The sequence below is a fragment of the Mauremys mutica genome, chromosome 2 (assembly GCF_020497125.1).
Source record: "Mauremys mutica isolate MM-2020 ecotype Southern chromosome 2, ASM2049712v1, whole genome shotgun sequence".
NCBI classification, from domain to species: Eukaryota; Metazoa; Chordata; order Testudines; family Geoemydidae; genus Mauremys; species Mauremys mutica.
The window spans coordinates 208,391,040-208,414,377 of record NC_059073.1 but is presented as its reverse complement, the minus strand read 5'-3'; the positions used below and the strand labels follow the sequence as shown (position 1 = coordinate 208,414,377).

Here is a 23,338-nt window from a genome sequence, read left to right as displayed (position 1 = left end):
AAGATTCTGTCTGTTACTTGCAAGGCATAAATAAAAAGAAAATGGCTAATACTAGCATTTATTTATTTTATTACCTTAATTCTTACTATAAAACATACACTGTATATAGCCAAAACATAACCAATTATATAGCACAGTACCCATGGTACAACATAATCCCCCTTTTGACCCCTTGAGAACAATTTTTGAGTGAGTCATATTTTATATACCATATATACTCGTTCATTAGCCCATTCGTTTATAAGCCGACCCCCCAAGATACTTAGGTAAAAATAGCAAAAACTGTATGACCCTTTCATAAGCTGACCCTATATTCAGGGGTTGGCAAACTTTGGCTCCCGGATGTCAGGATAAACTGCTGGTGGGTCGGGATGTTTTGTTTACTTGGAGCGTCTGCAGGCATGGAGCCCCTCCGCTCCCTATGGCCGCAGTTCGCTGTTCCCAGCCAATGGGAGCTGCAGGAAGTGGGGCTTCCCGCAGCTCCCATTGGCTGGGAACGGCGAACTGTGGACACAGGGAGCTGAGGGGCTCCATGCCTGCAGATGCTCCAACTAAACAAAACAATAATGTATTAGATATTCAATTAAATGATTCCATAGAGTTTAAAATCATCAGATTTTGGTGTAGACCCGCTTATAAGTTGACCCCCGCTCTTTGATTTATCACTTTTTACCAAAAATATTCAGCTTATGAACGAGTATATATGGTAATTGTTTTATAGCAACGTATTGGGAGGGAATTTGAGCATGTGGTTGTAATTTGACAAACATTTTTATTTAGCAACACATACAAAACATTTTAATTAGGCAAATACAGAATAGTACCAATACAATTAACAATGGATGAAGCATGATTGATAATATACCTTTGGAAGTGGGAGACCAGTTTGTAAAAACATTATACCAATGATATGCAGTAAGGTTGGGTTTTTTTAGAATCAGCTATTTTAATTATATATTTATTTGCATGTGGTTTTTGGAAAATTTGTTTTTTTATATTTTTTGAGTTTATTGTAAAAACTGAGTGACTTTTGCTTTTAGAAGCAAATGATTATCTAATTTTTGCCAATTCAAACCGAGGGAAATGGAGAAGTTAACTAAAGGGGCGATTACGGTACTTTGGGCTTTTTTTAGCTTAGGAAGGTAATAAGTGTGATTATTAATGTATAAAATGTTTGCATTGCATTTACACTTATTTATTGGTGGCTAGCTAATGCTGTTATTTTTTTTTAATATTGTTTTTTAGGATACAATACACACACATTGTTTATTATATACAACACGGGTTATATTTTATAGTTTATTTTAGATGCATGTGCCTAGCGATATATTTTTACTGCATGGTTTTGTGGTGGCAGGCAGGGCGAGGCATACCTATTTGCAAGGGTTTTATTTTGACTGACTTATAATGCGAGGTAACCAGAAAGATTTTATGGTCAATTTTGGTAGTGGTCTGGTTTTGATTTAATGAATTATTTTCTGTTTTAAGGATGCTAGTCTTTACCTCAGGGTCGTTAATCTGCCCCTTCTCAACTATGGATGCGAGCTGATGGTTCTCTGGCGTCTTTGAATTTTTTCAGTTTTTTTAATTCTCCTCCCTTGGCCATCTGGCTTCAACCATGGCCTTCACACCTTATCTTTCCCTGATGCATACATTCCTCATTCACACAAACCGTTCTTTGCAGAGATCTTCAAAAAATAACAAATAGTGTTTTATGTTGAACGAGAAAGACATTGTAAATTAGACCTTACTAAATTTTGTAACTATTTTTTTCTGCATTAGGGCCTGGGCCTCCAAAATGCCTCTAATTTAATTAACATAAACACAGACAAAATTCTATTACTTGCAAAAGATAATTTTTTTAAAAATGGCTAACACTAGTATTCACTATTCTATTTATTTATTTTATTACCTTAATTCTTACTATAAAACATACACTATATATAGCCAAAACATAACCAATTATATAGCACAGTACCCCATAGTACAACAAGGTGACATATCCCTAATGTGTCTTTTGGCATCACCATTGTCCCCCATAAGAAGGCAGGAGGGCAGAGGCAAAGGGCAAATTTCCAAGATAGAGGATTTCATCTGCAAGGCACCAGAGGAGGACAAGCAATTGAGGGAGCTTTTGGCTGCCGGGTTTGGTTACTTGGTGCCAGGCCAGTGGAAGAACAGAGTTCTATGTGCATGCTTAAGACTAAAGGCACTGCTGAACAAGGGTTTTCAAAAGAGATACTGCAGACAGATAAAGTATTAAACTGGATGAGGAATCCCATTAACTTCAATGGGGTTATGGGGTCTCCCTTGGACATTATCCTTGTGTGTCTTTTTGCACAGACCTTCACACTCTAACATCACCAAATGTTCTGCTTTGATGCCTTAATTGTAGATACATTTATAGCCAGACTGCAGAAAAAAACCCTTGCTCTTCAGAAAGGGAATTATATCCAATTTAAATGTATCAGATCTGATTTTTATACACACAGCTGTTGATGTGAACTGAGGACTAAAGTCATGTTTTAAAAAATACTGCGACATTCTGTAAGATCCTGAGGTAGGTTATAAGTAATGAATCTTACCACCCGAAATACTGTCCCAGTATGGTGAAAGGAATTCATAGTGACCCAGCTGTATGATTTTAAACAGTTCTTCCTGATCTCGCTCCTGACTTCGGAAAGGAGGGAAGCCACACAGCAGAATATAGAGTATCACACCAGTAGCCCACATGTCTACTTCCAGTCCATAGCCTAGGGAAAAGAAAAGAAAATACCATTTTTCATACCACAGGTTAAATGCCTCTTACCAAAAATACCTTTTAGAGATGAAACTCAGACTTGCAACGAACTGCCGGCTTCATATTACATTCTTTAAGAAACACCATTGATCCACAGCTTTGCCTGCTGCTCAGAAACTCAGTTTTCTGACCAAGAGTGGTGAATGGAATAAGTAGTGACCAAGGCAGCTCTTGACAAACTGTGTACTACACTATACTATCATTTTATAATAATAGTCCTTCCATAGCATCTTTCCTCTTCAAATACTGTCAGTGTTACAACACCAGTGTCTATTATAGCTTAATTGAAAAATGCAGCATACATTTAAAAAATACCCTTGTAAACCAGTTATTTTTAGGTTCACATTCCCTTCCACAAGCAGTAAACAGATCCCGAGTTTCCTTTGTAATTCTGAATGATTACAGATGGGTGAGTCTGCTCTACAAACAAGAACCACAACCAGCACACTCATGCCCTGAGCCAAATTGAACCCCAAACCTTTTCCAGGTTTGAATATATTTGGATAAGAAACTCCTCAACTCTTCCTTCTCTCTCTTTATCTTCCAAAAATGTTGGGTTGTTGCTTAGTGAGACCATTCAGGGTCACTGCCTCCTCTTGTACTGATGGGACTTTAAGGTTGTAGGGGCTTCGACCATGAGGTAGAAGAAAACAGGAATCTTCAGTGAGTAACACCAAAACAATTCTTCTTTCTTTACACAATTTTAACAAACATAATCTATGCTAGTTTGATTCTTGTCAATTGAGAAGAATATACATTTTAGTATTTATACATTAATAATAGGAAGGTTAGTTAGGTTTCTTTAGTGACAAGCAACACACAGAAATATTTTATGAATAGAAAAGGCAGAGTAATTGATTTTTTAAAAACTGATATTATATTCACCCTTCTCAGCAAGTATTTCAGGGGAAACGTATGTTGGTGTTCCACACACAGTAAATATGGGTTTCGTAACCTTCTTTGCAAGGCCAAAATCTGCTAGTTTCAACGTAGTAGATTTATCTGCATTATGCTGAACCTGTACCAAAACAAAAACAAAACAACACAAAACAGATCTTTAATCCAATGGCGTTTGAGAAGCAAATGAACAGATGAAATTCAGGATGGGAATAAACAGAGAGGATAAAATCTTTAGCCCAACAGTAACAAATTCAAGTTAGCCAAAATGAAGTAAAAAATCAACATACCAATAAGCAAGAGCAGTCTGTACATTCAGAAAGTCAAAAAGACAAACATTTTCAGAAGGAAAGGATATAAATGAAAAAGAAAATTTACTCTTCTATAAACTGTGTTACTCAGCAATTTCCAAGGAAAAAACAGGTGGTGTGGCGGGTATGAATAAAGAAGAAATTGTTCTTGTTTCAGACAGAGATTTCAATGTTAATTTACCCACCATCACCACCTTTGGAAACTAAATGCTTCACAAAGAAAAAAGCGGTGGGGTTCTTTCACACTACTAGTAACATTTCTGGTCACATCAATTTCAGATAAGATATCAACTTTGTAGTAGCACTGCAAACGGATTCCCCTCAACTTGATTCATTTATATGGCACTATTAAGGGTTTTCAAAACCCGGAAATTTGCGCATTATTCTGCCCAAATCTGTACTCTACATCCTGTTATGGAAATGGATATTGGTGGAGTTGAACACAGGAATAATATAGAAAGGATAGGAGGGAGGGACCCTGACTCTGGAGCATTCTTCTCATCACTATACATCATTGGCAGATTACATCTTGATATCCCTCTGGAAAATATTCAAAATCTACCTTTCATCCTAGTTTTGTTAGTACAGATATTTAACTTTTTTTAAACCATAATTAATGAAACATTACATTGTAATGAAACCAAAGTACTAGAAAGTCCAGCAATGCAGAAATGCTACTGAGTATATTAATATTCTTAATACTAGTACAGTACTTAGTATTCATACTAAAATTTTAAAAAGAAAACTAATCATGTCTTTGCTTTGAAAGAGAAAGTGTTAACCTCTATCAAAATAGGAAACAAAGAAATGTGGCTAACTTTTCTGCAAGAAATCCAGCAATTTCCAGAGAAATCTGGACTTCTCAGGTTTTGAAGAGATAAGTTAGAATGTGAGATGCCAAGCACACCCCACATTCCGTAATTACAGCTTGAGATGGCCAAAAATTCAAGATGGTCCTTGTAACAAAACAACTGAGGGCACAGATGGGATGAGGTTTGCTATCCAATATGCACTACCCAGTCAAAGTACATTTGTATTCATTGCAAAAATTATAAACATAGCAATGTTCCCAAATCCACTAAGCAAATTTAAAAAAAAAAAAAGACATTCAATTCAAAAAAGAAAATAAGATATGTATTAATATAGTTAATAAAAAAATCCATACCACTTTTTAGTAATGCACACCCAAACCTGCTGAATTTTTTTTAAGAATTAGTCAACTCCCCTGATGACATTTTGTATTCTAATTTCTCAGCTGCACAGCTGACAAAATGCAAAAAACATTATTATTTATACAAAGGTAACCAACCACAGTTTTCTAGAGCACTGTCTATACATAGAGCAGTGGTGAGCAACCTGTGGCCTGCATCCACAGGCGGGCTGCCAGACCGTTCGTTTACATTTGCGCGGCTGCCCACAGCTCCTAGTGGCCGCAGTTCGCCGTTCCCAGCCAATGGGAGCTGCAGGAAGTGGCGCGAGCCTGGCTGTCACTTCCTGCAGCTCCCATTGGCCGGGAACAGCAAACCACAGCCACTGGGAGCTGCGGGCAGCTGCACAGATGTAAACAGTCTGGCAGCGGATTACCCTGACGGGCCGCATGCAGCCCAGGAGCCGCAGAGGGAAACTCAGTCCAGGTTACCTAGTAGAGCTCACACTCTAAGAATACAAGCACCAAATCAAGAAGGATACACGGATACAATCGAAATACATAAAGTCTTTATGTACACTGTGTATGTATGCGCTTCCTGTTTGTAGATGTCTATGTATACCTACACACATATACACAGAACGTTTTTCAAATATTTAATAAATGCATATCAAATATACCCAACTGCCACTCAAACCCTGCAAATTATCTTGTTAAGAGATAAATAAAAGTGAAATTCTCACATCCTCATTTACAAACTTGGGGACATTGGCCCCAGTCCTGCAACGAGTTCCATGCAGGCAGACTGCTGCTTCTGTGCAGAACCCCATTCAACTGAATGCGATATTGTATTTTCTCTTTTATCAACCAATCTTCAACTCTACTCTCTCATTCCAACACAAGGTGGCGATGGTGCACCACCTGTTATTTCAGAACACCACCAATTTGTTTTCCTTTCACATAGCAGCGAAATAGGTAGGAATACTAAACATCTTTGATATATTTTATGGCTGTGTAAAAAACACATCTTTCAAAGAAAAGTGCTGTAAATTGTAGGGATACTTGGAGGCTCCAACCACATAGTGATCTGCTAGCTCAGTATGCCTGGAAACAATTTAAAAGCCAGCCCAGGTGGGGTGGCTATCATTGCTCCACACAGTTTTTATCCCTGTCCTTCTCTCTCTCTCTCTGCTATAGAGCCTTTCATCAGGCAGCAGAAAAGCAAGTAGACTTCCCCTACACAAATGTTTATACACTCTGGTAGAACAAATTACTTGTCAATCTCTTTTTCCTTCTGAGATCAAAGTATATAATCTCAGTGATGTGACCGAGATCCAAGGCTCCACAGCCTACTGAGCTGAAAACCGACTGCCTCTCCCAAGCCTACAGTGTGTGTTCCAAGGGACAGAGTACAATCTTGTCAACCAAACATGGCAGTTAGTGCTGCCATCATCATACTTAGGGGTTTCTAATGCATCCATCACTGTGCACCCATATGATTTCTATTACCAAGCCACTATTTGACTTGGAAGGAAGGGCCATTGCAGCAGTGGATCCTCTTTTCCCCTCTCCATTAGCCTGACCACAGCTACTCCTGCTCCTTTTCTCTGGCCATGTCTACACTATGAAGCTGAGCCATGTTTAACAGGAGGTGTCAAATCCTCCTATACCCCTTCAACTGGCATTAAACAGGTGTCTTGTTTTTGTGGGACAGAGTCAACCACACTCAACACTTGTGGTATCAAAGTTTGCTTGCTCGAAAGCGCAGTTTAGCTCAGCTGACGGAGTTAGTTGCTCGGAGGGAGACAGAGCAGCTGCATTCACCTGTTGTTGAGCATATTTTGTTTCTGTAGTGCAGCCACAGCCCTTATGCCTCCCAGTTCTGCTGCACTGAGTGTGGAAGGAGGTGGCAGACAGAGGAGTAAAAAACAAAAACAATGAGAGCAAATGACTGCTGCAAAAGTTGCCACTGATAGGTGGAGGGCAACACTACACGGAGAAAAACAAATTAGTTTTCCTCTCACCATAAAATCATAGAATATCAGGGTTGGAAGAGACCTCAGGAGGTCATCTAGTCCAACCCCCTGCTCAACTAAATCATCCCAGCCAGGGCTTTGTCAAGACGGGCTTTAAAAACCTCTAAGGAAGGAGATTCCACCAACTCCCTTGGTAACCCATTCCAGTGCTTCGCCACCCTCCTAGTGAAATACTTTTTCTTAATAGCCAACCTAGACCTCCCACACTGCAACTTGAGACCATTGCTCCTTGTTCTGTCATCTGCCACCACTGAGAACAGCAGAGCTCCATCCTCTTTGGAATCCCCCCTTCAGGTAGCTGAAGGCTGCTATCAAATCTCTCTTCACTCTTCTGCAGACTAAATAAGCCCAGTTCCCTCAGCCTCTCCTCCTAAGTCATGTGCCCCAGCCCCCTAATCATTTTCATTGCCCTCCGCTGGATTCTCTCCAATTTGTGTACATCCTTTCTGTAGTGAGGGGCCCAAAGCTAGACACAATACTCCAGATGTGGCCTCACCAGTGCAGAATAGAGGGGAATAATCACTTCCCTCCATCTGTTGGCAATGCTCCTACTAATGTAGCCCAATATGCCGTTAGCCTTCTTGGCAATAAGGGCACACTGTTGACTCATATTCAGCTTCTCGTCTACTGTAATCCCCAGGTCCTTTTCTGCAGAACTGCCGCTTAGCCTGTCGGTCCCCAGCCTGTAGCTGTGCATGGGATCCTTCCGTCCTAAGTGCAGGACTCTGCACTTGTCCTTTTTGAACCTCATTAGATTTCTTTTGGCCCAATCCTCCAATTTGTCTACGTCACTCTGGACCATAGCCCTACCCTCCAGCGTATCTACTTCTCCCCCAAGCTTAGTGTCATCCGCAAACTTGCTGATGGTGCAGTCCATTCCATCATCCAGATCATTAATGAAGATGTTGAACAAAACCGGCCCCAGGACTGACCCCTGGGGCACTCCACTTGATACCGGCTGCCAACTAGACATCGAGCCGTTGATCACTACCCATTGAGCCCGACAATCTAGCCAGCTTTCTATCCACCTTATAGTCCATTCATCCAATCCATACTTCTTTAACTTGATAGCAAGAATAATGTGGGAGACCATATCAAAAGCTTTGCTAAAGTATATCATGCCCACCGCTTTCCCCATATCCACAGAGCAGGGTATTATAGACTGCAATCAGGTTGGTCAGGCATGACTTGCCCTTGGTGAATCCATGTTGACTCTTCCTGATCACCTTCCTCTCCTCCAAGTGCTTCAAAATGGATTAGTTGAGGACCTGCTCCATGATTTTTCCGGGGACTGAGGTGAGGCTGATTGGTCTGTAGTTCCCTAGATTCTCCTTCTTCCCTTTTTTAAAGATAGGCACAAGTTTTCAAAGATAATGGCCAATGGCTCTGCAATCAGCCAAGTCCCTCAGCACCCACAGATGCACTGTATCTGGTCCCACGAACTTGTAAAGGACTATTTAGAAAAGCTGGACATGCACCTGTTCTTTCACCACTGAGGGCTGCTCACCTCCTCCCCGTACGGTGTTGCCCAGGACAGCAGTGTGGGAGCTGACCTTGTCTGTGAAGACTGAGGCAAAAAAAAGCATTGAGTACTTCTGCTTTTTCCATATCATCTGTCACTAGGTTGCCTCCCCCATTCAGTAAGGGTCCCACACTTTCCCTGACCTTCTTCTTCTTGCTAATGTATCTGCAGAAACCCTTCCTTTTAACCTTCACGTCCCCTGCTAGCTGCAACTCCAATTGTGCTTTGGCCTTCCTGATTACATCCCTGCATGCTCAAACAATATTTTTATACTCCTCCCTAGTCATCTGTCCAAGTTTCAACTTCTTGTAAGCTTCCTTTTTGTGTTTAAGCTCACCAAAGATTCCCCTGTTAAGCCAAGCTGGTCACCTGCCATATTTCCTATTCTTTCTGTACATCAGGATGGTTTGTTCCTGCACGCTCAATAAGGCTTCTTTAAAATACAACCAAGTCTCCTGGACTCCTTTCCCCCTCATATGAGCCTCCCAGGCTAATCCTGATCCTGCCCATCAGTTCCCTAAGGGAATCAAAATCTGCTTTTCTGAAGTTCAGGGTCCGTATTCTGCTGCTCTCCTTTCTTCCTTTTCTCAGGATCCTGAACTCGACCATCTCATGGTGACTGCTGCCCAGGCTGCCACCCACTTCTACTTCCCCTACCAATTCTTCCCTGTTTGTGAGCAGCAGGTCAAGAGGAGTACGGTCCCTAGGTGGTTCCTCCAGTACTTGCACCAGGAAGTTGTTTCCAACACTCTCCAAAAACTTCCTGGATTGTCTGTGCACTGCTGTATTGCTCTCCCAGCAGATGTCAAGGTAATTGAAGTCCCCCATGAGAACCTGGGCCTGTGATCTAGAAACTTCTATTAGTGGTCCAAAGAAAGCCTCGTCTAGAAAGAAGAAAGCTTCCTGGTCTGGTGGTCATTAGCAGACGCCCACCAGAGCATCACCCTTGTTGGTCTCACCTCTAAACTTAACCCAAAGACTCTCAACAGGCTTTTCTCCAGCTTCAGACTGATGCTCTCTTACATACATTGCAACTCCTCCACCTTTTCTCCCCAACCTGTCCTTCCTGAATAGTTTATACCCATCCATGACAGTGCTACAGTCATGTGAGTTACCGCACCAAGTCTCTGTTATTCCAATCACATCATAGTTCTTTGACTGTACTAGGACTTCCAATTCTTCCTTCTTGTTTCCCAGGCTTCTTGCATTCATGTACAGGTACTTAAGATAACTAGCTGATTGCCCTACTTTCTCAGTTTGAATCAGGAGGCCTCCTGTGTTGCACCCTCCTCCTTGAGTTTCCTCCCAGTATCCCACTTCTCCACTTACCTCAGGGCTTAGGTCTCCATCCCCCAGTGAACCTAGTTTAAAGCCCTCCTCACTAGGTTAGCAAGCCTGCCTGCGAAGATGCTCTTCCCTCTCTTTGTTAGCCGGATCCCATCTTTTCCTAGCAATCCTTCTTCCTGGAACAACATCCCATGGTCAAAGAATCAGAAGACCTCTCTCTGACACCACCTGTGCAATCATGCGTTTGCTTCCACAATTTGATGGTCCCTACCTGGGCCTTTTCCTTCAACAGAGAGGATGGACGAGAACATGACTTGCGCCTCAAACTCCTTTATCCTTCTTCTCAGAGCCACATACTCTGCAGTGACCTGCTCAAGGTCATTCTTGGCAGTATCATTCACGCCCACATGGAGAAGTAGGAAGGGTAGCGGTTTGAGGGCGTGATCAGTCTCGGCAGACACACCATCACATCCTGAATTCTAACTCCGGGCAAGCAGCACGCTTCTCAAGTTTCCTGGTCTGGACGGCAGATGGACGACTCCGTCCCTCCTCTTGGGAGTGGTGGTCATGGAACCCCCATCCCTAGGAAAATGCATCCCATGCCTTCTGGTTGATGGGGTCTCCTTCTGATCCCTTCCCTCAGATGACTCTTCCAAACCATTCTCCACCATAGTACCTGTGCAGAGAGTCTGAAGACGTTTTCTTACCTGTATCTGCACTGGGGGTACAAGGGTTCTCCTCTTTCTTCTTCTGGAGGTCACATGCTGCCAATTTTCTTCCCCGTTTTGCACTGCCTTCTCTGATCTTCAGCATGCTGTGCCTGCAGTAGCAAACGCTGACTTCTATCCAGAAAGTCAGCACTTTCTCTGATGCAACGCAGGGTTGATACTTGGGTCTCTAGTCCTTTAACCTTCTCTTCCAATATTGAGACCAGCTTGCACTCCGTACAGATGAAGTCACTTCTATCCTCTGGGAGAAAGTCAAATGTGACACATCTTGTAAGGTCACAACTGCTGATCGCTCGCTATCCATATTGTCTTCCTTCTAAGAGTCTCTTCAGATATTCTATTTACTGCTCACAGAAGCCTGAAAAGCAAAAACTCTGTGGGAACTCCCCGCAGGCAAACTCCCTCTGTTTGCTTCTCCTCGGTTCGCAGCTCACTCACTTCATAGCTGGCTGCTTTTTCATAAAGCTGCTGGCTCGAAGCAGTTGCCCCTGCTCAAAGCCTTCCCTCCAATCAATGACTCAAGGCCCACCTGGAAAAAATTCATACTTTTCAAACAACCACACCTCCCATTCCTCAAGTCCTGGAAGTTGTCAGGGAATCCAGTATGAGGACAGGCTCCGATAGTCAAGGAGAAAACGGAAACACTGTAGGGTTCCAACACCCATAGCAGCACTCTTTGTTTAAACTGATGACACTCCCCTCCCCAGGGCCCATTCCACACCCCATTACCTGCCAAATGCATACGACAACGGGATGAGACTATTAGCTTGTGTTTCACATTTTTCATTGCTAGTCTTCAATTGACAGCACTTTAAGATTACTGGGAGCAGTTCCTCCTAGTCCTATGCCATTTTTCCAGTCTGCCTGAAGACTCAGGGAAACAGTACTACAATGGGTCACATTAAAAGGTCAGAAAGTTAAAAGCTATTTCTTGAATGTATTGTGTTTATAAAGGTGCTTATTGGACAGCACATAAGTGCCTTACAAAAACCAACAACCACCATTATAATTAGAAATAAAGATCAATCAGCTCAAACAGAATATCAATCAAGACCTAAGATTCTATAGGACAAATGCAAGACCCCAGCGACAAGCAACCCACCAAAGAAACGAACACAGTTCCTGGTTCACATGAAGAATGGGGAAAGAAAGGGGCTTGACAACTAAAGAAAAAGGAAAACAAAAACAACAAAAATGACATTCTGCAGAACCTGACAGGTTGATAAAGTTTAAACTCCCTGGCTAAGCTCAGCAATAGCACAGTTCCAGCTGTTTATGCGTGAAAGGACAGGTCAGCCCCTATGCTCATTCAGACTTTGTCCTCTCTGCCAAGACTGACAACAAGGGGCCTAATTAGTGCCAGTTGTGCTTGCAGTTTTTGAGATGTGGAGCATAAATTCATCTCCCACAGACTGACAAGCAGCCATCGCTGTAACTGTAAAAAGAATAAGAATTATACGTTTAAAAAAATAGCATTGACCTCAATTTCAGCTCCTTCCATAATACCCCTATGTGTAATACTTCTTTTAACACTGAGTTTTAAAATATTGTGGGCATTGTGGATTTGTTCGTTCATTTGTTTAAAAGGATTTTTTCCTTGCAAGGCTTTCATAAATATGAGAATTTCAAACAGGGTTTCATAGCAGTATCTACAAATACACAAAACAATATTGGAGGTTCCTAAACTCATTTGTATTAATAGCCCATTCAACCTCTTAAATATGATATGATTGATATACCCAATTACAACCAGTTGAGGTGTTTTTCTATAAACAGTATCTATTATAGGAAGTCAGCCAAGTAACAGTAGGAGGCCTCTAAAACACAAATTTGTAAGCTATTTCTCATTAGCTTTAAATATCCATGCTCTAATATGAACAAATATCTGCTGAACATTAGGTACGTTCCTCTTCATAAAATCTTCTGTATCCCATTGTACCTTATCTGTATGCAGCAGAGTGGCCAATATGAACATATTAATCCTGTAAATGTTCACTAGGAGACAGATTCTCCATTACTTTGCACCTTGTGTAGTCATTTATACCAGTACAACGTGGGTGTAAAGTGCCAGAAAATCTTTGCACTGGGATAAGTACCTACACACATGCAGGGAAATGGAGAATGAAGCCCCAAGTATTTTTACCAGCATTGATTTAATTTTGGTAAAGTTTGGAAAAAGAGGCCTGGGTTCATAATGGAAAACTAGCTTCAGAAAGAGTGCACTTGAATTCTGAGCCTTTCATGCCAAAATAATAGGGTGTGCAGGCCCTGCTCAAGGCATAGCATAGAAATACACTTCTCCCCATACCCAACTGCTTCAATACACACCATGTCCTCCCTCTTTTCTCATGCAGACCAGATCCCAAGGAATCCTCCCGAGACTGACCAGCACTCACCAGGAGCCAGTCCCCACATTGTCAGCAAGGCAGACATCCATCTGGGTTCCAAAGCAAGCCCTCCATATCTATCCCTGTTCATTCTCTATCTGCCCACAGGCTACTTCCTCCTTTGTCACACTGGACTTACTCCAGATACTCATGAGAAGCATATGTTCCTTTAGGGATTTGGCTTGCAAAGAGTCCAGTTTTTTTCCTATGTCCCTTTGCTAGCAGATGAATTAGAGTTGTTCAAGACATGCAAATACAGCCATCTGTGGTTTTCCATCTGGTCAGAATTTTGGAATACTGGTGAAGAGTACAAAATGCATGACCAGCAAAACAGAATAACTCACTTTTATACCTTGAACAGGGCATAATCCAAAGCCCCAATCATGGCAACACTTATGCACACGCTTACACATAATCACGAGTTGTCCCATCGACTTCAGTGGGACTGCTCATATGCTTGAAGTTAAGAATGTGTGTAAATGTTTTTGGCATTGGAAGCCAAGTTAGAATTTTGCTCTTTGGGAGAAGCTTAATACTTCAGCTGACTTCAGTGCCATACTTCACTGGGACATGTATGTTTTCATTTCAGGAGACTTATCAATCAGTGAGTAAATTCCAGGTTCATGAAGTAAACAATTGCATCATGCTCTTATCATCAGTAACAGACATATCCTTACAATGTTAGAAATCACCATACAATCTCCAGTAGACGACTAGCGTGCTGGACTGAGTGATATAGCTGCAATGGAAAAAGTGACCTTCACATTAACAGGTTGAATGGGCATTATTTAATAATTTTTGGTTCACATGTGATATGTTTTATGATTCAGAGTACGCATTAGACAAAATGTTTGCGCTTCTGAACCTAAAAATAGGTCCCTAAATAAGAGGCCTGATTTTCAGAAGAACTGCAAACATTCAGCATCTCTGAAAGTCAGGCCACTTACTTAAGTGCACAATTGCAGACATTTATACTATATGGTAGGCCTCTCTGTATTTATGCTAAGGAAACTGTAAGACTGATTTCTCTTCACCTTTGTACATTTATTTATTTGAAAACGCTAACAGTACAGTGTGTATCTTTTCCCTACTACTGGATATTTTCTGTACTGTATTTGTTTAAAAGCAAAAAAAAAAAAAAAAATTACATATCCACAACTCTCCACCCACCCCGAAAAACCTCCAATAATTACTGGACATAACTAAACTTCAGTACTTACCAGAAGATTTTCTGGTTTCAGATCTCGGTGGACAATGTTCTTGCCATGAATATAAACTAGAGCCTCACACAGATCAGTTATCATGAGAGCAGCATCGTGCTCAGTGAACTTTACGCTCTCTATGATTGCATCAAATAGGTCCCCTCCTGGGACATACTCTAGGATTAGGTAGATCTCAGCCTCAGTTTCATACACCTCAATCAAGCTCACTATGTTGGGATGAGAAAGGCTCTTAATGATCAAAATTTCATTTTCCATCATGTCCTCCTTCCCCTTCAGCTTGGACTTATCAACAATTTTCATGGCATAGTTCTGATTGGTGTTGCAGCGCCGGCACTCCTTCACAATAGCAAAGTTTCCATCCCCAATGGTTCTGCCTATTTCATAATAGCTCTCCACATCAGCTCTAGTATGGATATTTTGCCTCAGCCTCATGCTTTCAAATTCTTGTGGCTTGTTTTCATCTTTGTTGGCTTTATGTTCTCCCATCTTTTTCATCCTTGTCGATTCATTCTCTCCACACACTACATTCTCTTCCCCTACAGCACTTTCTTCTTTTCCCTTCCACACCTCTTTGCTCTCTCCCTTTGCTTTTATGGGCTTCCCTGCATCTCCTTGACAGTTTTTCATTAACCAACAACTTTGATTAATTCTGGAACTGCTTCTATTCTCTTTCTTTGCTTCAGGAGCCCCCTGCAGAGCTTCCACCGTATTTTTCTTTATCTTTACTAACTTTTTGTCATGATTCTCATGCCTTTCCGGATCCCTTTCCTTCTCAAAACTCCTTTTTTGGTTTTCTAGCTCTTCATTAACATTCCTATGTAGAGGTTTCCAGCTCCTTCTACAGCCAGTATCCTTCCATTCAACTTCCTCACCTTCTATAGAGTTTTCTGAAGACTTCCTGCAATTCCTCATTTTTACATTCCTTTCTAAATTATATCTCTGACACATTCCCACATTCAGGCCTCTGCTCTCAAATGAGACATCAGCCTGTCTTTCCCTTTGTAGTTTTTGCCTGAGCTGTCTCTCCCTTTGACACTTCTCACATCTCATTATCTCATCTGAACTCTTTTCTGTTTCATTCTCAAGACTTTTCTCTTGATTAAAGTACCTTTCTTCTTCTTTGGCTTTTCTAGGTGGCTTCGTATCTTGCTCTCTGCCCCAACTGTCTCTGCCCCATTTTTTTTTGGCCTTCACCTTTTCTTCTTGCCTGGTCTTAGGTTGAATTTTTCCTTCATGCCTGGCTCCGAGTTGGGAAGACATGGCATCATTGCAGTTCTTGGCAATCTCTTTCTCATCAAAGCCACTATCCACAGCTTTGTCACACAGCCTGCTCTTAAGTTTTTGGGACTGTTCCAAGTTTTGTTGAATTATACCAACAGCATATGGGCTACTGGGAAAAAGTTCTTTCATTACCACCTCAAGGTTCTTCAATGTCAACTGCTCCCTTCCCATAGCAATGAATGCATCACCGTCTCTGAAGAAATCAGAAACACTTCTTATTTCTCTGCCTTTCAGGTTGTAAAGTTTTCTCACACGATCATTTTTCCAACGTGGAAATCCCAGAGCTTCTGATATATCAGCCATCAGCTGTTCAAAAGTCTGTACAGATCGCCTGTTCAGAAGCAATGTGATCTTCCTGAGTGTGTGTCCACTTGGTTTCACCACTGTAACAATCCTCGGTTTTACAGGGCTATTCTCTGAATGGATAGTGTGAAAACCATTCCTGGGGTTTAAAAATGGGGAACTATAACTGTTTGCACCCAAGAAAGGTTTTCCAAAATTTCCACGGCCAACAGGTGGACAAGTCCCTTGTAGCCTCCTTTGTGTTATCCTTGAGCTTATGCTGTTTAAAGTGTGGTCAAACAAGCCTCGGTGTCCTGTAACAAATAAAGAGACTGCAGATTATTCATTTTCCAGAGGAAATTTCCAATTAACAATTTTCTACACATCAATATATATAACTTCTGGAAGTAAAGCTAAATTCATTAAATATTGTTGAAGTGCTTTGAAATCCTTTGATAGAAAGCAGTATATACTTGCATCTCCAACAGTATTTTTATTTGTGTGGTAAGGGTTTCACCACACACACACACACACACACACACACACGTAATTCTAACAAGAATGGCAAACTGGAATTTTCCTATGTAATATATTGAAACAAACTGGAATTTTCATTCTACTCTTCTATAAACAGAGTTTTGCACTAATTGTTTGTAAAACTACAGTAATATATAAAATTATTATTTTGTGGTTCTAAATAACATCAAATGCTAATAAAAATAGTTACATTTTATAATTTAAATGCAACATACCATTTAACATTTATACTCCATCATGATATATCTGAGAAATATATAGTCAAAATTCATAAAAATATATATCTTTAAGAATTCAGAATAATCACTTACAACCTATCATCTTCTGAAATGTTTGCCTGTGTTTTATATTTGTCTGTCTCAACTGGAATGTAAACTTTTCAGTGCAAACATCTTATTTTTATGTGGTTGTAAAGTGCTACATACACATGGAGACTCTATAAATACCTACATAGATTTGATGTAGGGGACTCCATAAAAAATAAAATCAACAGTGATCTTTTTTTTAGACAAGCAACCATAACTCACTATTTCCTTGGTTTCTAATATTTGGTTACTGAATATTTACTGGTTTCAGAGTAGCGGCCGTGTTAGTCTGTATCCGCAAAAAGAACAGGAGTACTTGTGGCATCTTAGTGCCATTCTATGCATCCGAAGAAGTGAGCTGTAGCCCACGAAAGCTTATGCTGAAATAAATTTGTTAGTCTCTAAGGTGCCACAAGTACTCCTGTTCTTTTTGTGAATATTTACTGAAAACACTGTGACCATACTTGAAAGTTTTCCACGTAGGATTTCAGCATAGAATGAGTAAACCCTTGCCTGGAAGAGGCCTTCAGAACCATACCAGATGTCAACCAACAGAGGAAACATTCCACTCATGTTAAAAAAATTGTTATCTTTTCATATGATTTCCTAAAGACAAGAATGAATAAACACTATGTTTATATATAGTGATGGCTGACCCATGTTAAAATATGATTTATTCTTATGTGTGTAGATGGCAAAATAATATAATCATTTTAGAGAACCATGTTTTAGTTTCCATATCTATCAGGATTCAAATATGGTTCCCTTACATTTTTATAATGCAGTTCTTTCTATTCATACAGACACAAACCAAACTTTTTAAATATGGTTATATCATGTTACCAACTCTGTTTAAATAGGTCTAGTTTTAAAAGTGTACTTGTATCCTGAGATGGGGTATATAAACCCCACACTGGACCCTAAGGGGTTAAAAAGCAATACTGGGCCTAGGTAGCCCCGCCCCTCTGGGCCCGCCAAGCATGTTCCGACTGGAGGAACAGGTTAAAAGGTGCTCAGAAGCCGAGACAAAGGATGGTGGACAGGCTGCAGGAGAGAGGAATCCTTCTTCAGGAAGCCAGACAGAAGGTTGATCCTGAGAAGGGACCAGAGAGCGGGTAAGGCCCCGGTAAGGCCTTCTCCAGCCACCACCTCCTTTGAGAACCTCCTGCAGGGCCCTGTTCCTTTGGACAGTTTTTTGTTAAGCGATTAACAGTATGGACCATAAGGACCAGGTCCCTAATTGAAGGGATACATAGGAAGGAAGTAGCCCAGGGCAGCAGACAGACTCTCTGCAAGGAGGACCCTGTTGGTGTTGTTTCCCACAAGGTCCTGGCTTGGAAAGGGAGGGCTTGGATCCCCATACCAAGCCCTGGTAAGGGCTGAGACCTAGATGCAGATAGAGAACAGAAGATTCTCGGCTTAGGGTCAGAAACAGGCACCTCTATCACCCTGACAGAGAGGGGCTGGAAGTTGGGTGCACCACCCAGCCCTCTGAGCACCCTATCACATGGCCAAACATTCAATATATTTGTAGCCAAAAGGATAAGACGTGAAATGGGAGCTATAACAATTACTGGACAGTGAAGATTGAAAAATTGGGTACTGGACTTTCCGTCATTCAGATGGTTCCATCCCTTTTGACAAAATGTTTCAAATATCCTTCTCAGTCTTTCTTTCAAATCTCCATTTTCTTCTGCAGCATTCAGGGCTCCAGTCTTCAAAGTGCTGAGCATTCTCATCCCAGCCAGCAAGGCACTTCAAGCTTTGTCTAACTGCACAGGAATAGTCCCAGTGACTTCAATGGGTCAAGGCCAGAGTGCTTAGCACCTTGCAGGTTTCAAGCCTATAGTGCAGGGGTGGCCAAACTGTGGCTGGTGAGCCACATGCGACTCTTTTACCATTAAAGTGCGGCTCGCGGAGCGCCCGCCCCCCCCCCCGACCCCCAATTCTCCACCTACCGGACTGCAAGGGGAGCTCAAAACCTCTGTCTTGCAGTGGGATGGACGATAGGGGCTTCTGCCCAGCAGGGGGGGGAGGGCTCGGGGCTTCAGTCCTGCAGGGTGCACTGGCCAGGGCTTGGGACTTCAGCAGGAGCATGGCTGAAGCCCCAAACCCCGGCTCCCAGCAGATGTGCCCTGGCCCTTGAACTTCTAAAGATTGTTGTATGTGGCTCAGAGGCCCAGTAAGTTTGGCCACCCCTGCTATAGTGATTTGCTTTTTATCTTTGGGAACATCATCTTCAATATGTTAAACTATGTATCTTTGTTTGTTCCTTTCATTAACTCAGAGTAAGTGAAGGAGACCATGACTCCTTTCCTAAACCTTAGGTAAAAGGGAAAGCCATTCTTAAATGGAAAGTATTTCAGCATCCTCCGTTTTCCCTAAAACAGCCCATCCGAGAGGCACTGTGAAAAAAGGAAAGAAAAGAAAAGAAAAAAAAAGAAAAAAAGTTCCTCAGCTGTAATTGTGGCTCAGCAATGATGGCTCAGCAAGTCACTTAGCTTCCTGTCTCATCATCTTCTCCATCTGTAAAATGAGAGGATATTTCTCCTCGGCAGGAGTGTTGTGAAGAAGTATTTGTGTCTCTTCAGGTTGCTGTAAAGCGTTATGTAAGTGCTATGCATTACTAATGCCCAGTGGTGTACTGGAGAGAGTTATTTTTGTCTTTATTTTATAAGCATGATGTCCTGGTTTTCTTGAAAGGTCAATGTGCTCTACAAATTCTTCAGCCGTATGATTTATATTTTACCCAGAACGGAAGCCTACTGTGAATGTATGTAACTCAGATAATATATTTATTCTCTGAAATAAAAGACAGAAAAAGAACTGAAGCTCTCCTATAAATGAAGTCTAAACCATGCTGGTTTCTAAGAAATGATAAAGTTCTGAATTTCATGCACATCTGTATGTCCACACTTCCTACGTGCACAGGCATCCGCCACTGTCAAAATGTTACTTCACTGTATTGAAACAGTGTGAGACAAAGTGATACAGTGCATTATCCTCTTGCAGTATGAACACAATGCTGCTGTGAGAATTAACTTCTCTACAGATCATCACTCTCTGGCTTCCCACCTGTACTGCTATGAGTGTTTGCAAAAATACCCATTTATTAAAAAACCCTTGGTTAGGTTGTTGACTGATTGTTATTTTAACAAAAATGTTCCAGTATGAACTCCCACCAAGCTGAAGCCAGGCATTTAGGGGATAATTTAAAGATATGATATTTTTAAATGGAAGTTTCCAAGTTATGTCAAACATATTTGCTAACATTAATGTTACATATCAACATCAGCACAATTCCACAGCATAGAGGGCCCTTATCCTCTTCCTCCCTCTCTGTTGGTAATTCCACCATCCTTACTTGTCCCTCAGACTACAACTTCAGTGCTGCTTTTTACTCCTCTCTTCCTCTTCAACTGATATTATTCCTAAATCCTGCTGTTTTTTCCCTTTGCAACATTCAGCCATTCCTTATGGCTAAACTCTTGTGCAGACCTGGTTCCACCTCCCTTGACGACTGTAAACTCCCCTTTTTTGGCCTCCCTGACTCTCTTCTTACTCCCCCACATTCCAACCAGAACGCAGCTGTGAAACTTTTCTAGCATCCCCATCAACTCCTTGTTCTCACTTTCAAGGCCCTGCACAAATTAGCTCTCTCACCTCTCTGCTCTTGACTTTTTTTTTCCCCCCACTACCTCCCTCACCACCCTTCATTCCTTCCCGACAGCTTGCCTGACCACCACCACCACCACTCCTTTATCTTTTCCCATGCTCTAGACCTTCTTCAAGGCAATCACCCATATCCGTAACCCTCTTCTTGACTCCACCTAGCATGCTTCCACCCTCTCCTCCATCATGCTTCTCACCCTAATCTTCCCTCAAAGTCAATGTATTTTAAATAATAACTATAAAACCTTCAAGAGGCATACATCACTAACCTAAAACACCCATAAGGTGTGTTCCCTCATCCCTCTACCCTATTCTTGCAAGTTCCTCAAGTCAAGGACACTGGATTTTTGTCTGTAGAGTGCCATGCACATTTATGGCACCATATAAATAATACTAATGATAGGGCTGGAATGAATGGTTCATCTGGGCTGGGAACTCTGTCAAACAAACCCATCAAAACCTTAGGAGTCTACATGTGCTATTCCAGTTTGTGATGAAAACAACATAAAAGCATGTAACTGGGTAAATGCAAAATGTAAGCAGCTTTCAGCATGGAAGTACCTGAAACTGGCAACACTAAAAGAAATGTTCTGAGCAACATCACAGCATAGCATGTATGCACTCTAGTGTGAGTGTGCGGAAGAGAACAGAGAGCCGAACAATATTCAAAGTGCAAAAATCACGAAATCCAGAATTTAAACTCATTCTTGTCCCTATTCTTGAACAAGATGCAAAGAAATAAAGTATGGATTAAGCATCCACGCTGCTTTTGTGGGAAATATGTTGAAGTCATGGAAAGCCAATGGAGAGGAAATGCATTTCTTCTTTCCATACTTCTTGTGACCTATAATTGGTTTGAGGGGGAGGGGAGTTACAAGGTCCTTGTAAATGCTGATATGAATCTATCTTTATATGTATCACCATGGACATATACAAATGTCAATACATGCCCACATGTAAAATCCGAATGTGACAGGGATTATGAGGATTTGGTAGGTGACAGGAGGATGTTGAGGATTGATGCTGTTGGTAAACATGGCAAGAGAGCAAAGCTGGGGAGAGTCAGTATTGGGGTAAACCAAGCTGAGCACAGAGGGCCATGAAGTTCTGCAAAAAGACATGTAGAAGGTATGCAGTTCGGGGTTGGTGGGGAGATGTAGACACATATAGGAAGAAAAATATATATATAAACAGTGGTGACTATCCAAATAAATAACTAATAACATAAATAACTATCTACAAGGAGACAGTCAGGATGCATTGATTACAATCAAAGTGATTTAAATCACCAATTTTAATCATGATTTAAATTAGCAAACAGGAAACCTTAATTTATATTTTGGTTTCCATTTGTACTTTTTAGTTATTTTCTTAAAGAAAAGTTTATTCTTGGTAATCATTAAACCACGCTGATTTGCAACTAAATATAGGCTTTACACTACATTTGGTACTACTTTTTGATAACCAGGAGGACACTATATCTGTTCACGTGTATTTAAGCAATTATATAGCTTAACATACAGATTTTTAATTTTTACATTTTTATGTTAGAAAATGGTGAATGATGCGTTTTTCTTGTTTACAAGCTGATTACTTTTTTACTTAAGATTTGTGTTGAATTCTATTTGGATGGAAACTGACATTCAAGAGAAAAAGCACAAAAATATTGTTTCAGTATTCCCCCCTCAGCCAACTGATTCCCAATCTCCTCACCAGTTTTCCTCACCAGCTCCTTGACTCAGTCACCTCCTTGGTTCCCAGTCTCCATCACCAACTATTTCCAGCCTCTCTCCCTGCCCCCTAGCTGCCAGTGTCAGCCTCCCCACTGAATCCACTCCCAGCTTCCACCCAGCTCCTGGGCCCAGCTTCCCCTCTCTTCCAGTCCCAACCTGTAATCAATATCTGGCTTTTAAGAATAATCTTTGCACCTGACATGCTATACATTTGAATAAAACTTTTCCAAGACTAATAGGCTAGTGTTTCCAGTTGTAGTGACTGTGTAAACAATACCTCTGTAAAATTTACTTACTGTAAAAGGATGCCTGTGATCACATTTTATTTCCATCTGACTAATTTAATACGTTCAGGAGACTTGTTATATTGTGCCTTCCCTCTTTGCTCCCCTTTCCTACTCTCTCGTACACACCCAGTATATATTAGCCTTGCAAGTTGCAAGAGTTAATAATTTACAATAAGGAACAGGAGATCAAGGCAGTATAGTTCTGCAAGATTCAGATTACATCCTACAGATAACAGCTGATGCACGCTGGTAACCTGTGTGAATTACCTAAGGAAACCATGACATTTAAAGGACTGCTCTGAATTGAGTGCGGCTCAAGTATGCATACTTGAGAGAATCTCTGCCATCAATTGCTTTCAGATAACCATATATGCAATGATCTGTGTCTTCCCTGGAACAATGCAGCCCTTCAAATACTGTCGTTCTAGTACTGTTGACTACTGATCTTCTATCTTTAGAAATAAAAGAATTGAAGTTATTTATTTTTAGTCTTCTTCGGATATATAAACTGACCATACATCTCTCACCTGACAGTGTAGCAGGGCCATTGATCATTTGCATTCAGATATCAATTTGGTAGCTCTGCTTTAAATAAGAGTTGAATAACAGCAAAATCTTTCTCCTTGTTGAGATTCAGTCAGTAAAGGAAGTGGATACTCAAATTCCTAGCTCCTTTATTTGATCCGGCAGGAAAAAAACATACTCTGATGCCACAGTCCCCATCACCAGAAACTGAAAGGACAAAAAATGTTGAGAACCAGTGGATTTCACTCTTTTTAAAACTTATTTGATGAAATGTTTTGGATTCAAGTTAAGATTATTTTTACTCTCATGTTCTCCATTGTTTCACCTGCTTTGAAATAGGAACTGGGGATGCTCTGATAAATGGAGCAAAAGATTGTC

General features: G+C 41.1%; 1 protein-coding gene across 1 annotated transcript in view; it reads right to left on the bottom strand.

The window, feature by feature from the left end:
* The window catches only part of DCLK3 (doublecortin like kinase 3), a 38,253-nt gene that overhangs the window by 1,642 nt on the left and 13,273 nt on the right, over window positions 1-23,338 (bottom strand). Inside the window, exons 2-4 of the mRNA XM_045006554.1 lie at window positions 14,336-16,215; window positions 3,686-3,818; window positions 2,586-2,753 (exon numbers count right to left, since the gene is read on the bottom strand). Coding sequence (XP_044862489.1) covers window positions 2,586-2,753; window positions 3,686-3,818; window positions 14,336-16,215 — 2,181 coding nt within the window. The remainder of the gene's footprint in view (window positions 1-2,585; window positions 2,754-3,685; window positions 3,819-14,335; window positions 16,216-23,338) is intronic.